The sequence below is a fragment of the Pseudoliparis swirei genome, chromosome 7 (genome assembly GCF_029220125.1).
Source record: "Pseudoliparis swirei isolate HS2019 ecotype Mariana Trench chromosome 7, NWPU_hadal_v1, whole genome shotgun sequence".
Classification (NCBI taxonomy): domain Eukaryota; kingdom Metazoa; phylum Chordata; class Actinopteri; order Perciformes; family Liparidae; genus Pseudoliparis; species Pseudoliparis swirei.
In genome coordinates this window covers 8,311,393-8,335,798 of record NC_079394.1, presented here as the reverse complement: position 1 = coordinate 8,335,798, position 24,406 = coordinate 8,311,393, and the positions used below count along the sequence as shown (strand labels likewise).

General features: G+C 41.7%; 3 protein-coding genes across 8 annotated transcripts; 1 reads left to right on the top strand and 2 right to left on the bottom strand.

Annotated features, from left to right (window-relative positions):
• Positions 1–1,553: 1,553 nt before the first annotated feature.
• Positions 1,554–9,789, bottom strand: cabp1a (calcium binding protein 1a). 3 transcript variants are annotated; one of them, XM_056418890.1, is made up of 8 exons: positions 6,083–6,217; positions 5,073–5,258; positions 3,676–3,706; positions 3,289–3,432; positions 3,094–3,203; positions 2,909–2,983; positions 2,730–2,802; positions 1,554–2,651 (listed from the first exon to the last, which is right to left on the bottom strand). In XM_056418890.1, the coding sequence occupies exons 1-8, from the start codon at positions 6,215–6,217 to the stop codon at positions 2,626–2,628; spliced, it is 780 nt and encodes a 259-aa protein (XP_056274865.1). In that variant the 3' UTR covers positions 1,554–2,625. The 3 variants fall into 3 exon arrangements, with proteins under 3 accessions (XP_056274865.1, XP_056274864.1, XP_056274866.1); XM_056418889.1 differs by lacking the exons at positions 5,073–5,258; positions 6,083–6,217 and adding an exon at positions 8,347–9,789; XM_056418891.1 differs by lacking the exons at positions 5,073–5,258; positions 6,083–6,217 and adding an exon at positions 3,817–3,974.
• Positions 9,790–11,047: 1,258 nt separating this feature from the next.
• On the bottom strand, positions 11,048–16,296 carry asphd2 (aspartate beta-hydroxylase domain containing 2). 4 transcript variants are annotated; one of them, XM_056418645.1, is made up of 5 exons: positions 16,006–16,296; positions 14,912–15,100; positions 13,930–14,809; positions 13,388–13,501; positions 11,048–13,182 (listed from the first exon to the last, which is right to left on the bottom strand). In XM_056418645.1, exons 3-5 carry the CDS (start codon positions 14,792–14,794, stop codon positions 13,052–13,054), a joined length of 1,110 nt encoding a protein of 369 aa, XP_056274620.1. In that variant the 5' UTR covers positions 14,795–14,809; positions 14,912–15,100; positions 16,006–16,296; the 3' UTR covers positions 11,048–13,051. The 4 variants fall into 4 exon arrangements, with proteins under 4 accessions (XP_056274620.1, XP_056274619.1, XP_056274618.1 ...); XM_056418644.1 differs by having other exon boundaries at positions 13,930–14,815; positions 16,006–16,295; XM_056418643.1 differs by having other exon boundaries at positions 13,930–15,100; positions 16,006–16,295.
• Positions 16,297–18,216: 1,920 nt separating this feature from the next.
• On the top strand, positions 18,217–23,614 carry ggt5a (gamma-glutamyltransferase 5a). The gene is made up of 12 exons (XM_056419174.1): positions 18,217–18,559; positions 18,964–19,091; positions 19,174–19,269; positions 20,191–20,377; positions 20,476–20,636; positions 20,860–21,006; positions 21,180–21,307; positions 21,970–22,154; positions 22,390–22,481; positions 22,734–22,840; positions 23,007–23,117; positions 23,200–23,614. Exons 1-12 carry the CDS (start codon positions 18,393–18,395, stop codon positions 23,344–23,346), a joined length of 1,656 nt encoding a protein of 551 aa, XP_056275149.1. The 5' UTR covers positions 18,217–18,392; the 3' UTR covers positions 23,347–23,614.
• The last annotated feature ends 792 nt before the right edge of the window (positions 23,615–24,406 follow it).

Below are 24,406 nucleotides of genomic sequence, written 5' to 3'. Positions count from 1 at the left end.
CACGCCGTCGAATCACATTCCCTGTTGAGCTTTGCTGAACGATGCAACACCGTTTTCATATCAAAGCCCAGTGACATAGGACAATAAGACAGGATTGACATTAACCTAACGCTGTTTACACGTAACCAAGCAGTTGGCCAGTCACAATGGAAATGTAAATCTAGTTTTTAAATTAATAAAGATAACGAGTACAGGGCTAAACGTAGGGTAGGAACCTCGCTGAACTTAAATTAAACCACAAATATGCTAAAATATGGGAACAGTGCATTGTTATAGATGATAATTGTTCTCCTATAATTCATCACTTGGCTCTACGTTATCTATCTGGTTTCACCGGTTGATTCACCAATCACTCCAAACCTGTAAGACGGTATGTAGTTAGGCTGTTCTGCTCACACTGACTACCAACCGCATGGAAGACATCTTATATTTCCTTGAACACATTCGAGGGACTGAAAATCATATTTGGTTTAAATATAGAAATATTAGACGTGGTCTTTAAGAAATATCCACCCCCCTTTTTCTGAGATGGTATCGTCCGAGCCTTGTCCAATCATAAGAGTCCAACGCAGCGCGCACACGGCGCAATTAGTTGCCCGGATAGGAATGAATGGAAATTGCTATGGAAACAGGAATACCTAAATAGATGACAGGTGTTTCTTTCGATTTTTTTTAACCTGACACAGCGTTAGTAAACATATATTACAATACTATCGATCATTAAAAGGAAGCAAACACAATCCTGTATGGTTAAATTGTTTGCTACAGCTGTGGATATATTTTTTAAATGTTTGCAATACATTTACAGTAAACTCATTTAAAGTCCAAATGTTTCCACAAAATACTTTGCATACGCATATGGGGAACTATTTTGTGATGCTGTTTCCACCAGAGGCAGCATGTGATCGAGCAGTTTTATCGTGGGTGTTAGTGTGCCTGCAAAAATCTAATTCTGACCATTTTAGTGTTATATCATTTTACTTGCTTGCTTTACTTTACTATTGTGTTCATGTTTTGTCAAATTGTTTTAGCTGGAGAAAGCATCAACATAAAGTCACTGCAGTTGCCACTAAGAAAATGTGAAAGCTAATGTCTGTCACTGCCTTCTAAATAAAACAAGGTCTCTTTTAATGATAGCCTACATTTTATGCATGCTGTGATGTTCCTTAAGTAATATGTGTAACACATAAATATGTTTGCAGTATAAATAATTCAAGCAGAAATAGTCAAAGGTCACGCAAATACACAACACAGTTACTTGAAGATATTTTCATGTGATGACTTGCACAGTGATGGTTCTGCAGGTAAAGCTTATCCAGCCAGCAGTCTTACCAGACGCGTATGAATAACAGATATCACATGGAGGTTTGAACTCAAGACATGCAGTGACAGCACACAATGCTATACTAATATACTGAGGACAATTTTGTATATGCCGTATCTAGAAATAGCACAAGATTAAGATGCACAGCATGATATTTTACATGTTTTTTACATCTAAATATCAAACTAAAAACTATTTTTGCGCTTTCTTCAACAACATCACCACAGAATAAAGGTCTTAAATGTAAACACCTTTTTTATTATTCTACAATTACCGTCTCGAAATATTTTATTTTATTGAAAATCTACATACTGAATTTTGATAAATGTTTCATCTTTGGCATGCATACAAATTGCTCCGACAACACAGTTGTGTGGTTACCACAACTACAATTGACACTGACATACAGTACAGGTACATCATAATCAAATCCATTGTAAATACAGATCACATATGTTATTCCTACTGTATGATCTCAGACAGGCCAGTATGGATTCATAAAAACAGACAATACTTGTTCCCAAAGCTACATTAAACATTCAAACCTGTGAACATTTAAAGACATATGATGCTGGGCATCTTTGTATATGGAATTAACACTACCCGTGATCTATTGTAGCTAATAACATATAGGAAATGTATTTCAGAATTTAATAACAGAGATCTGTTTCTTCGTTCCATGTAGTTGTCAGACAGTGATGCTTTTATAGCACTCGACTGGCACAGTGAAAAACCACAGATGGCCACACAGTCACAATACAGGTGTTATATTGCCACATGGGTTCCTGGTTGGAGCACCAATGTCACACAATTGACATTACACTTACAATTTCTAATATAACACATACTGTGTGAAAATATATATACCGAAATGTTGAACAGTGCACTGATCTTTTACATATTTTCTATAGACATTCACTCTCACATCCTGACTGTATTGTATATCAAAGGCAACATTTTGCAAGACTTATTTTTTTACGACGTAGAAGATGAGACAAGACACCAGCAGTCTATCCACACAGGAAGGTATTTAGTCAGAATTAAAGTGCAAAAACACAAGTTGGACAATGATCATCTAGGCTACAGCAAATTCTGCCTCAGTTGAACAGGAGACTTTTCAGGAAGAACACTTGAACACTGATTGAAAGTGTGAGGTGACACCTTGCTCCAAAACATTCAAGGAGTTTTAATTCCAGTGTCATTCAGAATCGGATGGCTCAGAGATATTAACATGTCCTCTGTTCTTGGTCAAGTATAGAGAAGGACACAGCTTCACATTCAGGCCCGATCATTTCATGATCTTAGCGAGACATCATTCGTACAAACTCTGTGAAGAGAGAGAGGAGGAGAATGACAATGAACTCTACGGAAAACTTTAAATGAGTAGTTAGTAAAGAGAATTTACCTTCAAAGTCAACAAGCCCGTCACCATTTAGGTCAACTTCCCTCAGGATATCTTCTACTTCCTTGAGACCCACCTGGAAAAAATAGTTTGGCAGCAGTTAGTGGAGCACCACACACAGTGAGTATTCATAATGAATGGTTCAGAGACTCTCTGTTATCTCTCTCTAATCTAACTCTCACCTGTTGGCCCAATAACTTCCTCATTGCATCCCGTAGTTCAGATGTGCTTATGGCACCATCTCCGTTGGTGTCAAACTGAGAACAAAAAGCAGCAACAATAAAAACAGAGAAGTAAACAGTCAAAATCTCACAACACGACCACAGTTTTGGAAAGCCGTTATCTAAATTAAAATCCGGACACTTACCTCTCTAAATGCGTCTTTTAACTCTTTTATTCCAATCATGTTTGCAGTTTCGGCAAGGAGTTTTGGGCCCATCAACTCGACAAAATCCTCAAAATCAACATGACCTCCCACTTAAGGCACAGGATTTCAAAACACAATTAACATAGAGGATACAACTATATGCATTAGATTTAAATACACAAGTTAAGTCCTTACAGTTCATGTTTATCTGTTGACTCAGTTCAATCAGCTCCATTTCAGTGGGCATGTATCCCATAGTTCTCATACAGTTCCCAAGGTCTTTACAGCTGATGAAACCATCCTTGTCCTTGTCAAACTCTTTGAAAGCATCCCGTAACTCTGTTGACCAACAACAGGTAGACATTTAGCAACTGAATTGTATGTTACTTTGCACATAAGGATACAAATTCTGGCACCATGTGATGAAATATGTTACTTTTTTCATTTAATTTAAAGTTTGTTCCGTAAAGCATTTTGACAAAACCTGTGTTGTTTAATCATGAAAAAAATAACCTATATATTTTTTCTACAGCTTAACATGTGAGTAAAGAGAGAGGGAATGTGAAAGAAAGATACACTTACCATCCATTTCCTCTGGACGCAGTTCTCTGTCCTATGAAGAAATGACAATTGATAATTTGTCAGTGCAAAACCAAAACCAGCCGTCACGATCACACATGATAACAAACTGCTCGTCTTTGTCTGAGCTCCATCCAAACATACCGCTGACAACGCTGTGACTCGAGTGACGCCCAGACCTGAATCAGCGACGTGCTCCATAACAAGCCTGAGTCTTTTTGTGGACCTCTAATGGTGAAGGGTGTTAAAAGTACACTGAAACCATCTCACAAAATGTCCAAGTATGAATAGGCTGATCCCTATGAAACATGACTGGGAACCATAACCACCCGAGTTCACAGAAGAATGCGACTGTTCTTTTTTTTTTTACAGCACTTGATACACGCAACCTTTAAAGGGCAGAGAGAGAGGAAGACATATCCCAGAGCCCTCAGGGGTTAACAGCAGGAGCAGAGAAAAGTATAAACAACACTGAGCGTTGACGTCAGACCTCAAGAACCTGACCGGAACCACAGGCACAGAAAACACAGAAAGCACAGAAGGCACATGAGCCCAAGGATGCTTCACCAGCTGATACGACACGTGCACTTCATCAGTACTGCAATCGGTCAATCCATCCCTGTCAGTTTATCAACCACCATCTCTCGCACTGACATGTCCCAGGCCTGATCCATTTGCTCATGTGTGCAAAAACCTCCATTACTGTGCTGTTTCTATTGAGATGGGAACGTACAGAATAATAAGGCTGCTCAGTCTTTTTATGCAATTCATCTGCCATCACTGCACATTGATACGTGATATTGTAGACAACAAAGACTGGGCATTAAAATGAACAGGAATTGCTTACTGAGGATTAGATAAGCTCACCAATAGCACTCCCATGTCTATGTAGTAAACTTTAACCTACAACCACCAGGCGGTTAGATTATTTTAGCACAACGAGTTGAAACAGGGAGAAACGGATGAAGGGAACAAAATGTGCATACTCCAACGCCAAAATAAACACACCATATCATGTTTGTTACATGTCAGGTATGACCACCTCAACGTATTAACTGTACCTAAAGAAGAAATAATGCAGGGTGTGATACCCTGTAAAACTAGGCTGTCTGTTAGCCTGTTTCCAGCTTTAGTGCTAAGCTAAGCTATCCGGTTGCTGAGCTTTGAGGCTGAATCCATTTTCCAAACCTGTGTGTTTCCTTCTGGCAGCTCGCAAGATAGCAGCAGATGTAGAAATAGTAGAATATTATAATAGAAAGTAATCGAAAGGGTCTCAACGACCGAGCGGTGATAGTTGTTGGGGCAGCTTGTTTGTTGATGATAGAAATCTTATCCAGGGTTAGATATAATTCTGATGAATACAGAGAGATACAAAAAGATGTTTGTCCAGACTTACGTACAGCCTGCCTGCATGTGGCCATGCCTTTACTCAGGAAGACACAGGTTTGCAACCGTATGTTGCTCACAAGAGCGCAGTTTTGTGTCATGGAAACAATGGACTCCTGATAAGGCTCAAGATACCCTGCCTGGCCCATCTCCTCACAGGACAGCACCCCTCTGAATCTCCTCTCAGCATCCTGGAGCATCTTTCCAGAAGGGTTTAGAAACAGTGTTAGAGGTCTGAAGCAGTTTCGGAGCAGAAGGGATACAAGAAACAAGTTGAGAGAGGATGTGTGACAGTCATTGTCAACTCTATATTCTTGAATTTGGGCAATAGATTAAATGCTAGGACAGAAATGTTCTCTGTAAAAGTTATGTGTGTGTGTGTGTGTGTGTGTATATGAGAGAGAAACAATGATGACATGAAACATGTCAGAAAGGCCAAATGTATTAATGAAACAGCATGTTGCCAACTTTCCACTCAACATTCATAACAGTTTACGCGCCACGTTGGAGGGACTCGCACCTCACACCTATACACTGTCACAGGAACAATAAACACACTCAGAAGCAGAACAAATATGCTGCATATATGTTGTGATCTTAAAACACATGAAGACATTTTTTTCTTTTGTGAGACATACAGTATTATTTTTTCGCGAAAAAAAGTTCCTGTTGCACACAAAAGGTCGGCCAAAGTCTGAAGCCATTCATTTAACATGTTTATTCAAATGCACTCGAGAGCCAAATAAGCAGAGTATAGTTTCATTTCATAAAGTAGTTTCCACCACCAACTCTAAACAGTGTGTAAAATAAAACTACAAACTGTGTACAGAATAGATATCGTTAAAAAATATGTATTTTTAAATTTACAATACGATAACTGACAGACAGAACAAATGCAACAGCACACAACCGTGGACAGTTTCTGAGAACGCTGTACGGTTTAGTTTCACCTTCAAAATCCACCAAACAAATTGAGAAAGACAGGGTGTAATAGTGCATCACACTGAAAACAGTCCTAGGCTACCGTTCTCAGAGGCCAATCTAAGCAGTTTCCCATACCAAAGGAGAAAAGAGGCACTAAAAAGGACCATGAGGACCTTCTTGCCGTTATGTTTGCAGTTTGGATTTTGAGACGAGTGCAAACAAGAGCAAGACCCATGAAGACAGGGGTGCTAACCGGGCGCTGGTTGAAAAAACCCTGGACTGCACTGTACTATCTGGAGTAAGTGGATGTAGGAATAGTATGAGCAGCCTATGACACAGTAAGATAGAGAGAGAGAGAGAGAAAGTGAAAAAGTGAGGTAAGTGAGGCGGAGAAACGAGACGAGACAGGGAAGTATACCAAGGAGGGGAGCAACATGATGCCTATTAAAGGAAAAGGTGATCCACTGTCTGCGATTTATTTCCCCGACTGTCACACCGACCAAACTGTTATTCTGTGAACAGCCTAGACACCAAAACACATGAAACGGGACAAGGGGTGCAAGCAGGTGACCTTTTCTTCATGGTCAAACTCATATTGTGAGGCGTTTGCTCTTTCTAGGCTGTACAATTCAGCACCGGGCAAGTGTACAGGAACACGCTGTAATGTCCGATTTGGAGTCTCCTCACCTGGACTCTCACCCTCAACTATGAGACCAATCTGTCAGTTTGCAGCCTTGAGACTGTATTTTAATTTTTTCATTGCATTTTATATATCTGCATGTGCCTTCGCTTTTTATTGCCTGACAACCCCCACACACCATCCTCTGCAGTCAAGGACAAGGTCATTCTGACCTACAGCAGCCACATGGCAGCGAAGAGACACATTATTGATTGTGAAAAATACAATTACTCTGTAGTGCATCTGTAACAGTGAACATTACATCTGCGGGTGTAGTATACCGGCATAAAACACGAACACAGACAGCTAGTGAGGTAATATTTTTCTCTGCACACAACTATAGTGGGGATATGATTCTTTATCATCCCTGATCACCATCTGCTCACATTTATTTCCGTTTTTCATGACGCACTCAACACAAAAAAGCACTCTTTACTTCAAACGCATCGTTTAGACGAAATGCTAAAGATACCTCTCAAACCATGTGTTATATTTCTGCCAGTCATTGAACTCCTCTCCATTTAGCAGCCTTGCCAAGTATCTTTTTGAGGTCACACTAATGTTTTCACAGAGCTGCTTGCAGAGTTATTTGTAGAATAGGCTGTCATAAGGTTTTTAACTTGAAGCCACAATGGATGATCTCTGTGTTCTCATACTGAGTCTATTTCACGGCTGAGAGCTTCCTAATTCTTAATCACTTCCTGATTTATGATAAGATTAAAATCACGTCAAGAATCAAGGCAAGAACTAAACTCTGAATTTTTTCGAATGGACAATAAAATGCCTGCAATAAGCAACATATTTTTTAGCACCAAGGTGGAGCTTTATGAGGATTTGTAAAATGTAAAATGTAAACCGTTAATAGACTTTAGCACGGTGAGCCATGCTAAATCACACCACTGATAAGAATCCAAGCATATTAAGCTGAGCTCTTTCCTTTTGTGTGAATAGATTTAAGGCAGAGCCTCTATCCCTGGCAGTGACTTCTAGGTGCTTTGCTTCAAACACTCACTCACTGCAGTGTTCCTGATTAAATGATGCAAGAACTATAAGATATATCTTTGACCAAATGCAGATTAGCACATCAGATATTTCCACCTCTCAATATTAATATCATATGCCTCTGCACATCCACTTAAATAACAAATGCCTGCCTGATTGAGAGGGTATGTAGGAGGTGGTGCTGTATTTACAAATTATATAAGACATGGATGTGTAGAAGAAGCTCTCGAAGTCCAATCTGTCCAGTAATGACCGTGTTTGCAGAGAGCATTGCATAGCACATATTGATTGTAAACAGGATGTCAGTATAGCCAGAAGGCACACTTAACCACTCCATATCTCTGTGCACTTTTGGAGAACAACAAAGCACCATTTTCTACATGGCAAGAATGTAATGTATTTTATTTTGAAGCAGGCAGTACTATACATTAATGTGGTCAATCAAATTATCTATTTGCAAACCTTTTATTAGAACTATGCATTACCAATTATGTTTGAGATAAAATCGGATTTAGGTTTGGGGTGTCACACGGTCACAGCTTGTCAGGGCCCCAGAATGTCCAGGAGCACCCCTGCGTTTTACACTAAACCTATTAAAATGACTATACTGAACAATTGTGGAGGGGATTTAATTTAAAAGCAACAAGCTGATCCATCAATGTCCTTATATCTCACGGACTTACCTGTCCAAACAGTGAATTGAGGATAGTGCGTATATTGACATCAGATGCAGAAGAAGCAGCACTGGACCTCCGGGAGCGGCGAGAGGACCTTCCGGACAGCGGGACCGGGGAGCAGGAGGACGTGGATGGACTGTTGACCTGGCCCCCGCTCCGAGCCACATTGACCCCTTTATGGTCCCTCGGCTCACAGAGAAGAGCCCTGTCGTCGTTGCTGTCTGAAAGGGAGGGCACCCTGGGGACCGGACGGGTGTGCGTGCGGCAGCGACTGGGGTGCTCTGGTTCAGGTTGCTCGGCTGCCGGTGGACGGTCCTCCCGGTTGTGCTTCCTGTGGTGGTGGTGCCGGTGGGTAGGCTTGGATGACCTGCAGCGTTCCTTCACAGCTCGGTCCGCCTCGCCGTTTGGCTCCGGGGGGTCAGGAACTTGGCTGTGGGGGGAATGTAACTTACACTTGCCCCGAGTGGCTGCAGTGTTACTACTGTCCTGGCTGCCAGCGAGGGAGGGATGGCACAGGGGTCTCCGGGCACTGATATCGCACTCAGCCGACCAGAAGGACTCCTCGTCTTTGCTGTTGCTCTGGAGTGCGGCCGGACGGTGGTGATGCTGATGCTGGTGCTGATGGTGACTTCTCCGGCTTTCTGTTGTGCGTTCAGGCAGGTGTGTCGGTCTCCTCGCCGCAGAGGAGGATTTCAGTAAGGAGGTCGTGGATTCAGATTTTGGAAAGGAGGCGCTCATTGCTGCGGATCTGCTCTAGTCTGTCTCGATGGGTTGATCATCGACACCGTACACCGTTTCGTCTCCATTGTCGACCCATATTAGCATAGCAGAGTCTGTAAAGTTTGACTATATTTCATCACCTGATTGTTGTGCGGTAGCGCGGCCGGAGCGCGCGCAGGCAGCTGAACAGAGGGGCACAAACGGCGCTGCAGAGCGCGTCACCTTTTCCTTGATGTGAACGCTGGTCTCTGGCAGCGTGGCTATGACGTGGGTGCATAGACGGTAGTAAAATGTCCAATGCTCGGCAAACTTTTCCATGACAAAGATAAAACAAATAGATGCACATTACACCTCCCACATGCAAATGTGCCTCACAAGGACATTATTTGAGATTGCGTAAATAAAAAATAAAAAATCTGAGTGTAGACACAACATGCATGATAATATTGTACTGTTGCAGCAATAACAATCTTTGTGAGGCCATCTATGATGTTGTCTTACCACACTCGCAGCATTTTTGGGCGGTTAGTAATGTTGTCTTTCAATTGGATGAAATAACATTGCCGCTTATTTTATCAAGTCAGAGCCACCTGCATGAGGCCTTAGGGAAAATGAGCCACAATTACAAACTGAAATGACTCAGGCACCAGGATTTCTGTATGTGAGTTAGATTGGAAGAATTAGATTACGTATAAATGTATAGATGTAAGCACAATATAGATAGAAATATGAATGTTGTTAAATTGAGGTTTTGACACATGTAGGGCTCCTCTAGAGAACAGGGCCTCAACATTGAGTACAAATGAGGTAGTCACTTGAGGGCCCTTTCCAGATGATCAGATTGTAGTTGTGCTTTAATAGTTAATTCTGTAATTTATCAAATTACCACCTACTATATCACTCTGGATTATCTTTATAAAGTTAACATTATGTAAATTGAAGAGTATATATGTGTCATAATGTGTTGCATGGCTGTGGATTTCATGGCATTTCACAGGTGATCATGCTGTGTCTGCACATTTGTTAACTGCTTGTCTGCATTTTAATGTCAAATTAAACAATGTTTCACTTGGGTCAGAAACCCCATCAGCTCCACATGTAGGTCTACAGCTAATCATCCTAGTTTATAAAATACATATGAGTATGTCTACACCCACATGCATGTCTTATTATTCAAACTCTGTATGTGCATATTGCTCAACAGATAATCCTCGTGCATAAGCAGTATGAACTTCATGTTGTTCTCCCCTTCCTCAATGCTACAGTATCCTGTTCTCTCTCAAGCACATACGCTTAACTTAAACTTCTCGCGCAATAAGCATGCCGAGTAGAACTGCAACACTAACTTACGTTTCTACTTTAATATTTCAAGCGCCCGTGATACTGAAACAAAACAATTATGGGCCCATAAAATATGCCACTTATGAATACAAGAACTCAAGGATTAAAAAAATGAATTATGTGTTATTACTGCCATCAACATCCACCAAAGTTTCAGGCCTAAATATTAAGCAACCCCGCTTAAATAAACTCAAATGACTAGAAGAGGGGATGTTTTTTCAGTCAAGGATGCTGACTTCCCTTCAACTTGTATTAAACATATTATTATTGACTTAGTATTATTGTGCTATTGGCTGGCAGTGCACGTTTGACAAAAACACGCTGCTGGGGAAAAAGAGCAACTTGCCCCCTCCCTGTGGTATACTATTATACAACTGCATCTGACTGAAAAGAGGCAACTCGATCTATTCTGCCCCCTTGCTGTGTATTAGTGTAAGTGTATTACCAATACCAGAGTAACAGCTCTGCAGAAGCCTTTATTCTTTTCTACAACTGAACTACTCTGCTCCTGCTAAATTGTTTTTTAAAAATCAATATTTAGTGGAACACTAGCTTCATTAATGAATTGGATGATTCACAGTGTGAAGACGACCTCTTGTTTAACATTTGTGACATGTGTAAAAGTGACTCCTCTGACAACAGCTGGTTAAATAAGATATCCAACCATTTATTAAATGTACAGAAATACTGTTCAAAATCCACACAAGAATGCGTTGAAGGACAAATCCTTAATCCTAATGTAAACAAAATGGTTGCACCGACACACACTGTATATGTGTAGCAATGCTTTGGGAATGACTGTTTTCACACTCTTAAATGGATTAAATCTAATTCTGGACAGCTCAATGTGAGTGTCGGTGTTGGCCGATGTTGTAAACAGCTCCAAATTCATTTGGTAAACATTATAATTGAATAGATGGGTTTCTTTAATTGCAATGGGCCTGTATGGCTGCTGAAGTTAAATTCACACAACCTTGTGTTCACATATATCCATGAAGTGCTGTTGAAGACTTGAGGATTGTGCCTTTGATAAAAATAATATGGTACTGCAAAATTACAGATTGATTAAAAATAAATACATCACATAACAACAGAGATAGTACTTCATTTTCAAGCAATTTACAGAATCTACTAATTGAATCTATCAAAATTGAACTCATGTAACAGAGAATGAAATGTGATCGCTTTAGCTGTAAATCATGACAACACAATAGTTATAGCATTGAAGACAGTCATCGTTAAGGATCTTAGACCTTACCATTTTTTTGGTTTTCTACCTCAACCCTATTTACAGAAATACAAACCGTATATCAAATACAACCAAATTACAAGGGTTTAGTAAATTTACCAAAAACGCTTCACCTCCATTGTCACAGCACAGGCCCACTCACACAAATTGACCGAACATGTGCTTATCTAACAACGTCTTTGAAAGCAGGATTGATTTTTCCAAAGGGAGCACAATTAACTACCACACAGGCAGAGACATTTGCTGCTTCGGTAAAAAGTCACATCAGGATGAACATTGGACCTCCGTTATCACATTTCTATCAAAACGCATACAGATATGAGAGGGAACACGAGAAATGTCTTCAGTTAATGAATTAACACAATCTTCAATTTCAGCACTTTATGAAATGGAATTAGTTTACATATCTTTTAATTTGATATATTTAACATTAATCTGTATTTGTAAAGCCACTGTGCAACTACACATGGCCATCTTCAATGAGTTTCAATACCTTTTGAACAGAAGGTGGACAATTATCCAACAGATGCACATATCCTTCAGCGTCCCCTTGGCTGTGATTTGATGTAAATAAGCACTATAGTCAGATTGTGCACTTGTGAGGCGTGAGAGTGTCGCACATTCGGAAGTGGATATTTTTTAAATGAAAAATGTGCATATCCACTGACAATCATGTTTTTGTTAGACTTCAAATGTGCGTCTTAAAATATGACTGGATATGTTTACAATATAAAAAGTTGAATGATCTTTTCTTTTAGCCCTTGGGGGAAATGTATGCAGGTGTTACAGTGAGCTTAAAATAATCGGCATTAAATGTTAATACCACCAATACTTTCTTTACACTAATTATGCACATTATTTTTGGCTCGCAAAGATCCATTCATCATATCTGTTAAGTACTTAGCCCTACTGCTGTTGAACTGTTTCAAGCAGCAACCAAAATAAAAACTGAAATGTAAAAATCATCTTATATTGAAATAATTTTGCGAATTGGCCCAAAGTTGGAAAATGTGAATAAAATAAAACTGATGAGATCTGCTTGTTGGGCAATTATATTTTTTACTTTTCAGTCACATTATTCTGTATATGCAAAGACATTGAAGATTCATGTATTTAAAATAAAATAACCGACAAGCTAAAGTCACCCTGCCATCATTCACACATTCATAAAATGGCTGTATTTTAAGATTTGAACAATTGTGCTCCGAGTAAGTTTTGATAAAAGAGGCCCAATGCGTGGTCATCTGCTAAGAAGAGTTAAGAAAGAAACAGTATGAGACGGAGAATATGTACACAGTGATGGAGCTGGTCTGGAGGCAGAAAAAGAGTTGCTCCCCAATCCTACAGACACTTCCCTAAACAGCAGATGTCTCTTGGTCAGACATGGTTTTTCTCTCACACCTATTTCCCTTCCTTGTCCTCTAAGCGGCCTGGAGTAAAAATGTAGTCCAGGGCTTGTCTCTCAGCAGCGGCCACGTTGGGGTGCCAGAGGTCCACCATGAAGACCACCCTGGGGCCGTCCTCTGCGCCGCCTGCACGCACACAGACAGACAGACACATAGCAACAGAAAAACCATGACCCCATTTTGTCATGAAACCACATCAGTGTAATAAAAAGGCAAAATACAAATTTACCTAATATTGGATTATACCATTTTAAGTGAATTCTTCTTAAAGGAATACATTTAAAAAAAGGGATGGAGTGCAATAGAAGATTGAGTTTGAATCCCTTCTTACCCTCGTGGAAAGCCCTGTGGAGGAAGGAGTCATCAAAAAGCAGACAGCTGCCCTCAGACCAGCACTGTGGCTCTCCACCAACTACAAGCTCACAGGAAGGGGGCACTCGAAGACCTGCCAGAGAAAAACAAGAAGTACTATTTCATTTGATATTGCTCAACTATCTCCCAGGTGACATATCCAAGACAAAAATAACCTCATCTTAAGAGTCCTGTAGGATATATGCTGTTTGAAAGCATCTTACAAAAGACTGTCTACAACAAATACCACTATTTATAGTCCCCTCAGAGGGTGCAGTTGGAAATAGAATAAAAGCTCAGGTGCAGTCAAAACAGTACAAATAATCACACAAGCCACTACATTTCAGCCATGTGTCATCGTAACCCAAGGGGATCCATATTTTCAGACTAAACACTCCAGCAGCTGATTCTCCAGAGTGCTCCTCCTCTTAAATATGCTATTTAAAAACATGCTGTTGTGTGATGTAGAAAGCACAATAAGGCTCTGAGATCACATGGTCCAATCGGTTTTCACTCTCTTACCCAAGTGGCAGCGCAGCCGGACGTTTGTTGGACCGTAATGCTCGGTGATCAGAGCTCCAGGCGTCAGCACGGAGAAGCAGGCGTTTCCGAACACGTTGTTGGCGATGAAGGTGCGCAGCTGGCTCAGCACCCTCCAGGCCCGCGGACACCTCCTGACATTAAGAACCAGAGGGGTGCCTTGGTTGACTAGATAGTAGGTCCACCACTGCCCCCGAGGTGTGTTGTTGGATTTCCATCCCGGTGGCAGGGAGGAGCCGCTGTGGGCCGGAGGTTGGTGGTAGATGCTCTCAAACTCAGCAAGAAGGGCGGGGAAGCTCTGCTCCAGCAGCTCCACGTCGTGTCTCTGTACTTCTCTGGAGAAGAAGGGAGCCGACGGTAGGTCTGGGAGGAAGAACACCTCTGGTCGCTGGATGGTCGGTCGGCTGTTGAGGTATCGGCCTTGATCGCGGACTCCTTTGTGCACCCTGCCCATACCTGACCAGGTGTAGCGCTTGGCATAATCCTGCAGGCTGTGGTAGAGCCTCTGGTTCAGACTCTCGCCGGCGCTGGTGCATCGGAAGCACTCCGACGACTGGCAGAAGGCGAAGCCGTTCTGCTCTTCGAGCATTGATCCATTCTTCCCTTTGCCCCTGCCACGGCAGTCTGAACTCATGAAGCCCCCCACCACCCCTCCAATTCGGCTGGGCCCAGCCAGATAGCGCCCACGCAGAGGGCTGGAGCCATGCTCGCGGCCCACCCTGTAACAATACCACATGAACAGCAGGAGCACACACATGGCGATTGCCAACGCACAGATCTCACACTCCCTTATAGACTGCATCCCTCCAGCCACGATCTCCCTCACATTCTCCAGCGACCACTCCATCTCGGCTCGGGATTGCTGAATCTTACGGATGAGAGATTAGTTCACAGGTCTGTTCTTGATTGCGACGGCCTTATACCAGGCACAGGGCGTTAGTGAGTTTAGTGTCGAGCTGCTCGCCAGGCTTATAGTAAACAGTCTGCTGAGTTGATCTGACACACTCGCTCTTCAGTCCTGACATTTCACCAGTCTGCAACGGGGGAAGGTCTCTCCTTGCATGTTTCCTAGCTGTGCGGTATTTGTGCTGCTCCCTCTCGCTTTCATTCAGACAAATGCAGACAGACACCGTGCCTTAGGGTCATCTGTTCCCTGAAAAACAGAAGGAGAGAAAGAGAGGGATACTGAAACTGACATTAGGGGGGGATGATGCGATTTTATATGAAGGATAACAACTATTTACTGTCAGTGTGTTGGCATGCAGACTGAGTTAAACTGATGCAGGTGTCATGACAATGTGCTCGGAGTCTCAAACATATCTTCCTCCTCAGAGTTTGAGCAAATTCACATCCTGTATGCACCACAAAGCACACCTGCTGGAACTCACCCACACACTGTGGACTTCAAAATGACTGCACCCCACACAAACACACGCACACACTCCTACAGTGCACTGTATAAAACAATGCTGCATTTAGACAAATCTCCCCCGTTTATATATTTTGCGCACCACGCTTAGAATGAGCGCGCGCGCGCTAAACAGTGAATTATGTAAACTCAAACACTGTTGATATCCACCCACATCTATAATTGGCATTCATAGGGTGCTCAGCATGAGCTGCATTCATGGGCCCTCGTGGGGGTGGGAGGGGGCGAGCGGCGGTCTATGTAATGCTGTTTAAGTGAGAAAAGAACCGAAACAAAGGGAAGAAGACTGGCTGATATGAGGAGGATTATATCATGATAATGGACCGGCAGCCAAAACGCGAGCAGTGCAATGCGTCAACTGTGATCAGATCTTCGCGATGAGCTCTCACCAAAAATGGTCGGGTAATACTGCTCCAACAGATCCTCCCTACATCCTGTCTGACAGCAACAAGACGCCCCCACATCCCCCCGCTGCTTTAAGGACCATCAAACCCAACCGCGAAGCCACCAACCTACTGATGAGCTGTAAGGTTCAATAAACCAGAGAGAACAAGCAGAGGTAGTAACCGAGCTCGTGTTTCCTCGTCTAGAGCTACGTGGATGTTTCGTGCACAGGTTCGCATCCATACCTACTCAACATTCATGATTGTGGCCAGTGGAGAGGAGGCGCACAGGTGTTTCTCCGGGCGAAGCTGCGCACCACTGCAGTGTACAAGGTAGACAGATATCAGGCGCCAACATGATAGGAAATATCTCCAAAAAGCACAAAAGAAGTCCGAACTGGAACCGACAGCCGCCGCACGCGAGGGGGGAAAGGAGAAAGCGGCCCCACGACGGGTCGCCTCCCTGTCTGTCTGTGGTGGACAGCAGCGCCAGATAGGCTACAGACAATATTGTTGTAAATACCGAGGCTCCACCAGGGAAGCGCCGAGCACCAACAAAGTGAGGAAGACGCAATAATGTTTCCGGTCAGCCCTTTCAAAATAAAGGTCTCAGTGAGGCGCATTCTGTGATTTGGAGACAAAGTAGCAATGTGGCGGGGACACAGTGGTAACCGGACAAACCGGAGGGTGATGTCAAACTTACCCAATTAATGCTGCAGAAAAGATTAGCAGCAAGAAACTAAATTTAAAAAAAATACAATCTAATGATTCTACTCCTGTTGAAAAACATATTTCTCCAATACGAGTGCAGAAATGGTTGGTTATTCATTGATTAATCAATGAATAATTATATTTGAATGATTTTTTAGCAAAAAAGTAAAGGTCGAATCCTTTACTTTGTCATAGTTATATATGTATCTGTTGGTTATATATAAGAAGTAATTTGAATACAACTTGGGCTCCAGGTATTTCGTACAAATAGTAGACGAAACGATGGAATCGATTAATTAAGAGAATAACTGGCAGATTGATGGACACTTTATAAATAAGAATAACTAATCATTAGTGGCAGCACTGCTCAAAGCTTAGAGATTCTCTTTTCCAAGTTTACCGTGGGCAACTATTTTATTTAGAAGGTAACATTGCCTTCTATCCGGTATTGCTCAGGTACTCTCTGGCTGACTTGACTCAATTGAGAGCCTCCCTCTTCCGTATGCCTCATGGTTGCCCATTGACTACAACTTGATGAAAGGGAAAACAGCATTTCCCAAGATGCACTACATTCTGGACCCTGTACGTATTCTCTTTAGGCAACCCATATCCACAGCTACTCTTTCTAATATCTTTGTGGGCCCTGTACCCCCCATCGTAATGTTACTATCGCATAACAAGGCTTTTTTAAACAACTCTAAAAGAGAAACGACCCAAGTCGGTTTGCAAGTACAACTTAATCGACCATCCTACTTTTAATGATTCTTTTGCAGTTATGAGCCAGGTTAACTTCCAAGAGCTGCCTCTGCAGGTTCTCTTCTGCTTGACTCACGTTCAGGTCGCTCAAACAAACCAAAGAATGATTTATTCATGAGTACACACCCACTGAGCCAGCGAAGAGCATGAGAGCTACATGATGCTTGAGTCATCGTCTGCAAGTCCAAGTGAAGTCTCAAGGCTTTTAAGGTCGTAATCTGCTGCATGCCTTCTGGTCTGCTTAGAACATGGCGCAGCTGTTTGAGGAATTTAAAGCATGTGGAAAACATGGAAACACAAATAAATACGAGGATAATTAAAAACATAAATCTGGTGCACTCCAACATAAGTATTAGGATGCTATTGAGCTATGTTGTGGCCTTCTGTTAAACCCAGGCCTGGAGTGAAGTGTAAATGTCTTTAGAATCTAGATCATTGGTAAAGGAGCCACAGCCCAGCCTAGTATACGCGCTCTTGTTCAGCCTCCACCTGCGCGTCCCTTTCGCTTCGTTGACATCACCCAGGCACAGACCAATTTGATTCTGTATAAATATAATGTGTTTATTCTCTTTGCCGAGATATGCCAACACATCGGTGGAAACAGCTCATAGTCGTAGTAGGCCTAACTCCACAGCGGTCCAAACCCTTTGCCTTTTCCGGGGTGCAACACCAGTCAATCATGATCTGATTGATCTGATTGACTCTACAGGCAACCACAAGACCACAGAACAGCGCCACCCAGTGTACACATACAGTTACATTTGCATTCACACATTTGTCTCTTACAATCATTATACAATTAACGGGAAACACAGCAGGCTGGAACATGATAACGATTGAGACCTGTGGCTCCACGGCACTGCGAGGTAGTGAGAGGAGGTGGAGCTACGTCTGTGTCTCCATGGACTGTAAGCTCTATAAGAGTTGTTCATGAGTCCTCCTCCTCCCCTCTCAGCATCCCAACAAACCCCGAGCCAGTCCGCCCTGGTGCAATCGTCTCAGCAACTTTCTTCCCCTCCTCCTACACCCCCGGCGGAGAGGTGGAGCCAGGAGCGTCTCTGTCAGTAAAGTTTTGGTGTTTCAGAGAGAGAGAGAGAGAGAAATACGCTGTAAAGTTCATGATGAAACTTTAAGAATCTCCACTGAGGGATTGGACAATATCAAGCATGGCGAGGTCAAAGGCGAAGGTGTACTGCTGTGGCGCACTGGTGCTGCTCGGCCTGGTTGCTGTCATTGTGTGCATTGCGGTGTTCGCGGGGCGCAAGTGTCCAGATGGCACTTTCTCACGCGCTGCTGTGGCCGCAGACTCTGCGACATGTTCAAAGATTGCACGGTGAGTGACACTTTTTACTTCTGTTATGACTCCACCAACAGCAAGGTGCTCTTCATAAGCACCTTACTGACCAGAGCACATTAGCATCATATTACGCACAAACGACTATTTGTATTTTATGAGAAGACTATAGCATGAAATCCTACGAAATATATGAAACAAACTTCTCTATTCATATTCTAATAGTAAAGATCAGAGTTGCGAGGTAACAATTTAATTCCAACTAATGTGCCTCCTTTGAATCGGATGCAAATGTATGATATATTTAACAAACAAAGTGTGCTTTATAACTCCAGCATATGTAAAACAAAAACACCACATGCCTTCGCGTGGCAGGTACACGCGCAGCATAACGTGTTTATATATTTACATATACCATGAACAATACGTGCTATATCTTTCAGGGACATGCTGAAACAAGGGGGCTCAGCGGTAGATGGCGCCATTGCTGCGCTGCTGTGCACCTCCCTCGTAAACCCACAGAGCATGGGCCTCGGAGGGGGGTCCATATTCACCGTGATGGACAGCTCTGGTAACATTCATTCAACCCTCCTGTGTGTGTGTGTCCCGTGGTGGAGACCGACGTTAATTGATAATATCTCCTCTTTTCAAAGGCAACGTGAAAATCATCAACTCCAGAGAGACTGTGCCGGGGATTATAAAGACTGACCTGCTGAAATCATGTCCCAAGACTTTCCAGCTACTTTCAGGTACCGCTCTGGAATAAAACATCATCAAAGACCTCTATTATCTTCTGATTGTTTCAGTGGAAGCATTTCAGTTCCTTTTCATTCCGACTGTTGCGTCAGGTATATTGATCGGGCTTCTGTATCATGCTTGAGGAAGCCGGGATAAGCCTTAATATTCTTCTCTTTTTAAGAAATTCTTCATGGTTCACATCTGGAGAACCCAATTTACCATAGAAGGACACAGAGATGAACGATTTATGCTAGCTCTAGATCTGAAGATACTGCCAGTCCTTTCTTGGACATACACATGTCTGATTGTATACATACTGGGGGGCCCAGCTAACATGATATAAAGGCAACGGACACAGGCTGAACTCTCAGTCCAGACCATGCACACACAGTGGAACAGGAGTTCTAAACTATAAGTTAAAATATACTTGTGAGTCTATCTAAGTATATTGGAAAGAACTCTGACACAAGAAAAATATTAAACAAGTAAAACACATTATTTTGGAGTAAAGTAAAAACTTTAACCGGGAAAGCAGGAAAGCTTCTCTGAACTGCAGCACCCAGTCAACCTTAGATGCTCCTGTCCTAATGCCACTGCCACGACAAGAATGGACAGGAGGTGGTGCAATATTATGGATCATTTTAAACATTAGGCATACATCAGAGTAAAATTAGAGGTTATTAAAATTGAGGAAATTAGATATTTTTCAGTGTGTTACAGTGACGATGACCCCTTGTATTTTTAATCTAATAATTTTGGGATTTGTGAGGAAACAGGCTTTAGTGAAGTCACACATGCCTGTGCTCAGGTTGCATTAAGACAGACTCTTTCGTCGGAAGGCTTACAACTTAAAAAAAAAGTGACTACAAATGTTCTTTGTTTCTTTGTAAGCTGTAATGGTCAGAGTACTACCTATCCATCCATATATCCAGGTAGCCAATGGATCGGAGTCCCAGGGGAAATTCGGGGTTACGAGCAGGCACACAAGCTTTATGGGAAGTTGCCGTGGGCAACCCTCTTCCAGCCGACCATCCAACTGGCCAGGGAAGGTTTTCCTATTCCTCTGATCCAAGGTCGATACATCTCATACATCGATTCGAACCAGACCAAGCCACTACGGTAAAAAAACACCCTAAAAGGATTCAAAAATATGATAAGATAACATTTCACCTGTCGACATTTAATTACTATTTTCTTTCTTTGTATTTGTCCTTTAGAGAATTGTATACAGATAAGGATGGAAACTTAATGAAGAGTGGGGATATTGTGAAGTTTGAGAAGCTGGCCCACACCTTGGAGATGATTGCAAACCAAGGGCCAGATGCTTTTTACACTGGAAGAATAGCTGAGGATTTAATCCATGACATACAGGAGGCAGGTATTGTCAGACGGGTTTCATCAATCTCTTTTTTTAACCATTTTCTTTCTTTGCCTAGCACAATAATCTAATTAGAAATGGAAAAAAAATCAATTGGTTTTGTAAAGCACTGCAGCAATCAATCACAGACTACAGTGTGAGCTGCTTGGATCCATTGAACATCTTAGATATAGAGCTGAGATGAATTTTGTTCAGTTCCCTGTGTTTCAATGTTTTTGCACAGGAGGAAGTCTCACAGTGCAGGACTTGGCATCGTACAGAGTTACAGTGACCGATGCGTGGGTTGTTCCTTTAGGAGAGTACAAGATGTACATACCACCACCCCCTGCAGGGGGCGTCATTCTCAGCTTCATCCTTAACCTCATGAAAGGTGCCTGCTGTGGCAGATCATCCACACTTTCAAATCACATAATAAAGCTTGTTTATGTGTTGAACAGAGAAATCCAAATTAACACTTTCATTGTTTGTTGCATGTGAACACATAGATGAGGAGAATATGAGGGTTTGATGCAGGGGAAACTAAACAATTGCTTCTATCTCCAGGATACAACTTGAATTCAACATCATTGATCGGGGAAAGGACACTGCTTTATCATCGCCTTATTGAAGCTTTTAAGTTTTCCAATGGATTAAAGAAATACATCCGTGATCCAGGGTTCAGCTCAGAAAAAGTAAGTTACTTTCAAGTAAATAATTCTAGTCATGCCTTATAACCATTGGTGATAGTATTCATTTACTTGAGTCGAGCTAGCAATGCAACAGTTACAATTTGACATGTAATGTAATTTAAAAATGGCTGTTAACTTGTAAACATGTTGCTGAAACAAAAGTAAAGAAATATTATGTAAATATACTTAAAATCTAAAAATTAAAGGAGAATATTTTACAGAATAACTGCAGCTACTTTATTTACTGTTTTGCATTTATAACATTTGTGTGACAATTTATTTGTTGATCATATTTTTTGTGGTAACAAATATCATCTGCAAACTAACTAGTAACAGCCATACAATTTACAATATCCCTTTTGAAGTGGAGTAGAAGTATATTGTAAGAGGAAAGTATAAATACAGTACTTGAGTAAACTTACCTATAGTTACTTTTAACTGTTTTCATTGCTTCAATGGGAGAACCTTACGAGGGAGCTTCTGATTAATGTTGGAAACAAATCGGATAAATGGGAGTAACAGGGGGGGGGGGGGGGATACAATGTATGGGATACAATTCCCTTTCAAATTGAGTTCTGATTTTAAATGTGTAGTCTTTCCTCTACAATGTAACTATCAAACTCTTTCTTATGAGTGTGTTTTTGAATGCTCTGTACTTTTCACAGATAGCCAAGAAACTCACAGAGGATAGCTTCGCCAAGTACATCCGGAGCTTGATCAGCAGCAACCAGACTCACGGACCCAAGTATTACAACGTCACCCCACATTTGGACAGCATGGGCACCACGCATGTGTCTGTGCTGGCTGAGGATGGATCTGCTGTGTCCGTGACCAGCACCATCAACCACATGTCAGTATTTGAAGGCATTCTGCTTCACAGGAAGAAATCACTGTTGGCTTTAAAGTAGAAGATCAAGTTTCAAGCGATTAAGGAAAGTGTTTTTGAAAAGGTCATTTAAAAATTAATCTCATTTTCCAAGATTTCATGCAGCACAGTGTTGGGGAAAACACAGGTTTAGAAGTGCATCTGTTCACCAAGTGTCCTAATGTCAAGATCCAGTTAATTTCAGGTATTTTCTTCACAGATTTGGCTCCAAGATTATGTCTCCGAGGACTGGCGTCATCCTCAACAACCAGCTGTCTGACTTCTGTGGGCGAGAAGACAGCATCTTTCCTGGTAACCAGACCAGCACGACATATTTCTCTGTTGGCATACTGAGATTAGCATTTATCAGATACTTTGTCTACTTCTGTCTGCTGTCAGCTGCTGAACAAAGGAAAATAGTTCAATAAAAGCCATTATGCCAACTGTGATTTATCATTCAAAGACACTGATTAAGTTCAGAATAACTTTCTTGCTCTTCTCACATTGAAGAGTGTGAGTTAAAGCCGTCTGTTCTGTCAATCAAGTTTTTTGTTGTGTTGCCAGGGCAACACCCTCCATCCAGTATGACCCCCGCTGTGCTCAAGTCTAAGTCAAGGACGCTGGTGATTGGAGCGACTGGTGGGAACATGATCACGACAGCGATGGTCTCGGTGTGTGTCCAGGCCATTAAGTGCCACTAGGATAAATTGGTGCTATCTAATGCCCCTCACTGGTGTCAGAGCAAGTTCTGTGATCACCATAATGCCCGTAATCCATTCTATACTTGTCACTTTTCCATTTCACAGATTGTAATGTATTATTCTGTGTCTCTTCCAGGCGCTCATGAACCGCTGTTGGTTTGGAAAGAGCCTCAAGGAAGCGATCGCTGCTCCGATTCTTTACGTCAACCCCCAAAATGTAGTCGGGTTTGAGCCCAACTTTGATGAGGTAATACATTAAAAACATTGATCTGCTCAAATCAACCTTCGATTTTTGCTCCAAAGAGTCTCCTTATCTCTTTGTCCTTCAGAATGTAATCACGGCTTTGGTGGCTCTGAGACACAAACAGAGAGTTGTAAGCCGTTACTACAACGTGGTCAACGCTGTGGAGAAGGAGGACGGCTGCATCTGTGCCGTGTCTGATGCCAGGAAACTGGGCGAGGCCGCTGGTTACTGAGACTGGAGGGCTTTAAGGTTACAGAGCCCTTCTGAAGCCACAGAACCAGAAAAACTGCAACCGATGTTACATCATTTAATAAATCAGTAAATAATTGGCCTCTTCAGCTGAACACATTACATGTAGCAGTTGAACATGTGGCCTCATAACAGAACTGATTAACAGTGACATTGATTTTAATGTGCACACAGAAACCACTGTAACTCTAATCCTACATCTTTGTTTGTTCACATATTTTGTCTCAATAAAAACTGGTAATAAAAACAAATCACGGTGTTAAGAGCTTTCTTTGTTACCCTCGGCTGGCTGCTCAATCTCTTGAACCTGAGATCACTGCCATCGATATCTGTGAAAACATCCTTCTGTGCTATATTGTATTCTGAATAATATGCGGGACTTCTCTGAGCTGTTTTCCATAAATAATTTTTATTTTTTGTGCCGAAGCATGCAGCTGCTGGAGACAAGATAATCAGATTAAATAGTGAATCACACAAACAGGAGAGCAGTTTCCTGATAGTAAGTTTGTGAAGAAAAATGATGCACTTCAAGTTCATGCTTAAGTCCTGCATGGGAAATGTGTTCAATTCAAACAAATGCATTCACACATGAAAGATGTTTTATATAAAAAAATTACCGGATACATCCATCTGTGCATCTTGACACAATTCAAGGCGCTCTTCTCAGTCACCTGATCGGTGACTCGTAAAATGAAGCCCACAAGCGAGCAAAAATTATAAAAAAACTGACATCTTTGGATAGCTATATTTTAAAAGGGAAAATGGCCCAATAAGGAGACAGAAGAAGATGTGTATGTGTATATAGATATATATATAATATATATACAATAAAATAATAATGATTTACTAAATATATAATACAATAATTATATATATATATATTTATATTTTTAAATTTAAAAAAATGATTTGTTTAATTTGAAGAAAAATCCAAGGAAATAAATCAACACTGAAGGGAAAAGGTGCGTTAAAAAGATCATGGTGGTTTTTGGGGCTGGGCTCTTGCACTATCACATGGTATTTGGACCTTAGGGGGTGTGACA

Coding starts and splice junctions, on each gene's coding strand:
- cabp1a (XM_056418889.1), bottom strand. CDS start 9,078: ATGAGCGCCTCCTTTCCAAAATCTGAATCCACGACCTCCTTACTGAAA. Junction 3,204..3,288: donor TCAACAGATAAACATGAACT/GTAAGGACTTAA, acceptor CTGTGCCTTAAG/TGGGAGGTCATGTTGATTTT. Junction 2,652..2,729: donor CGGGCTTGTTGACTTTGAAG/GTAAATTCTCTT, acceptor CTCTCTTCACAG/AGTTTGTACGAATGATGTCT.
- ggt5a (XM_056419174.1), top strand. CDS start 18,393: ATGGCGAGGTCAAAGGCGAAGGTGTACTGCTGTGGCGCACTGGTGCTG. Junction 21,007..21,179: donor CATCCTTAACCTCATGAAAG/GTGCCTGCTGTG, acceptor TTCTATCTCCAG/GATACAACTTGAATTCAACA. Junction 22,155..22,389: donor ACCAGCACCATCAACCACAT/GTCAGTATTTGA, acceptor TTTTCTTCACAG/ATTTGGCTCCAAGATTATGT.
- asphd2 (XM_056418645.1), bottom strand. CDS start 14,794: ATGGAGTGGTCGCTGGAGAATGTGAGGGAGATCGTGGCTGGAGGGATG. Junction 13,502..13,929: donor CCGGCTGCGCTGCCACTTGG/GTAAGAGAGTGA, acceptor TTTCTCTGGCAG/GTCTTCGAGTGCCCCCTTCC. Junction 13,183..13,387: donor CCACAGGGCTTTCCACGAGG/GTAAGAAGGGAT, acceptor GTGTGCGTGCAG/GCGGCGCAGAGGACGGCCCC.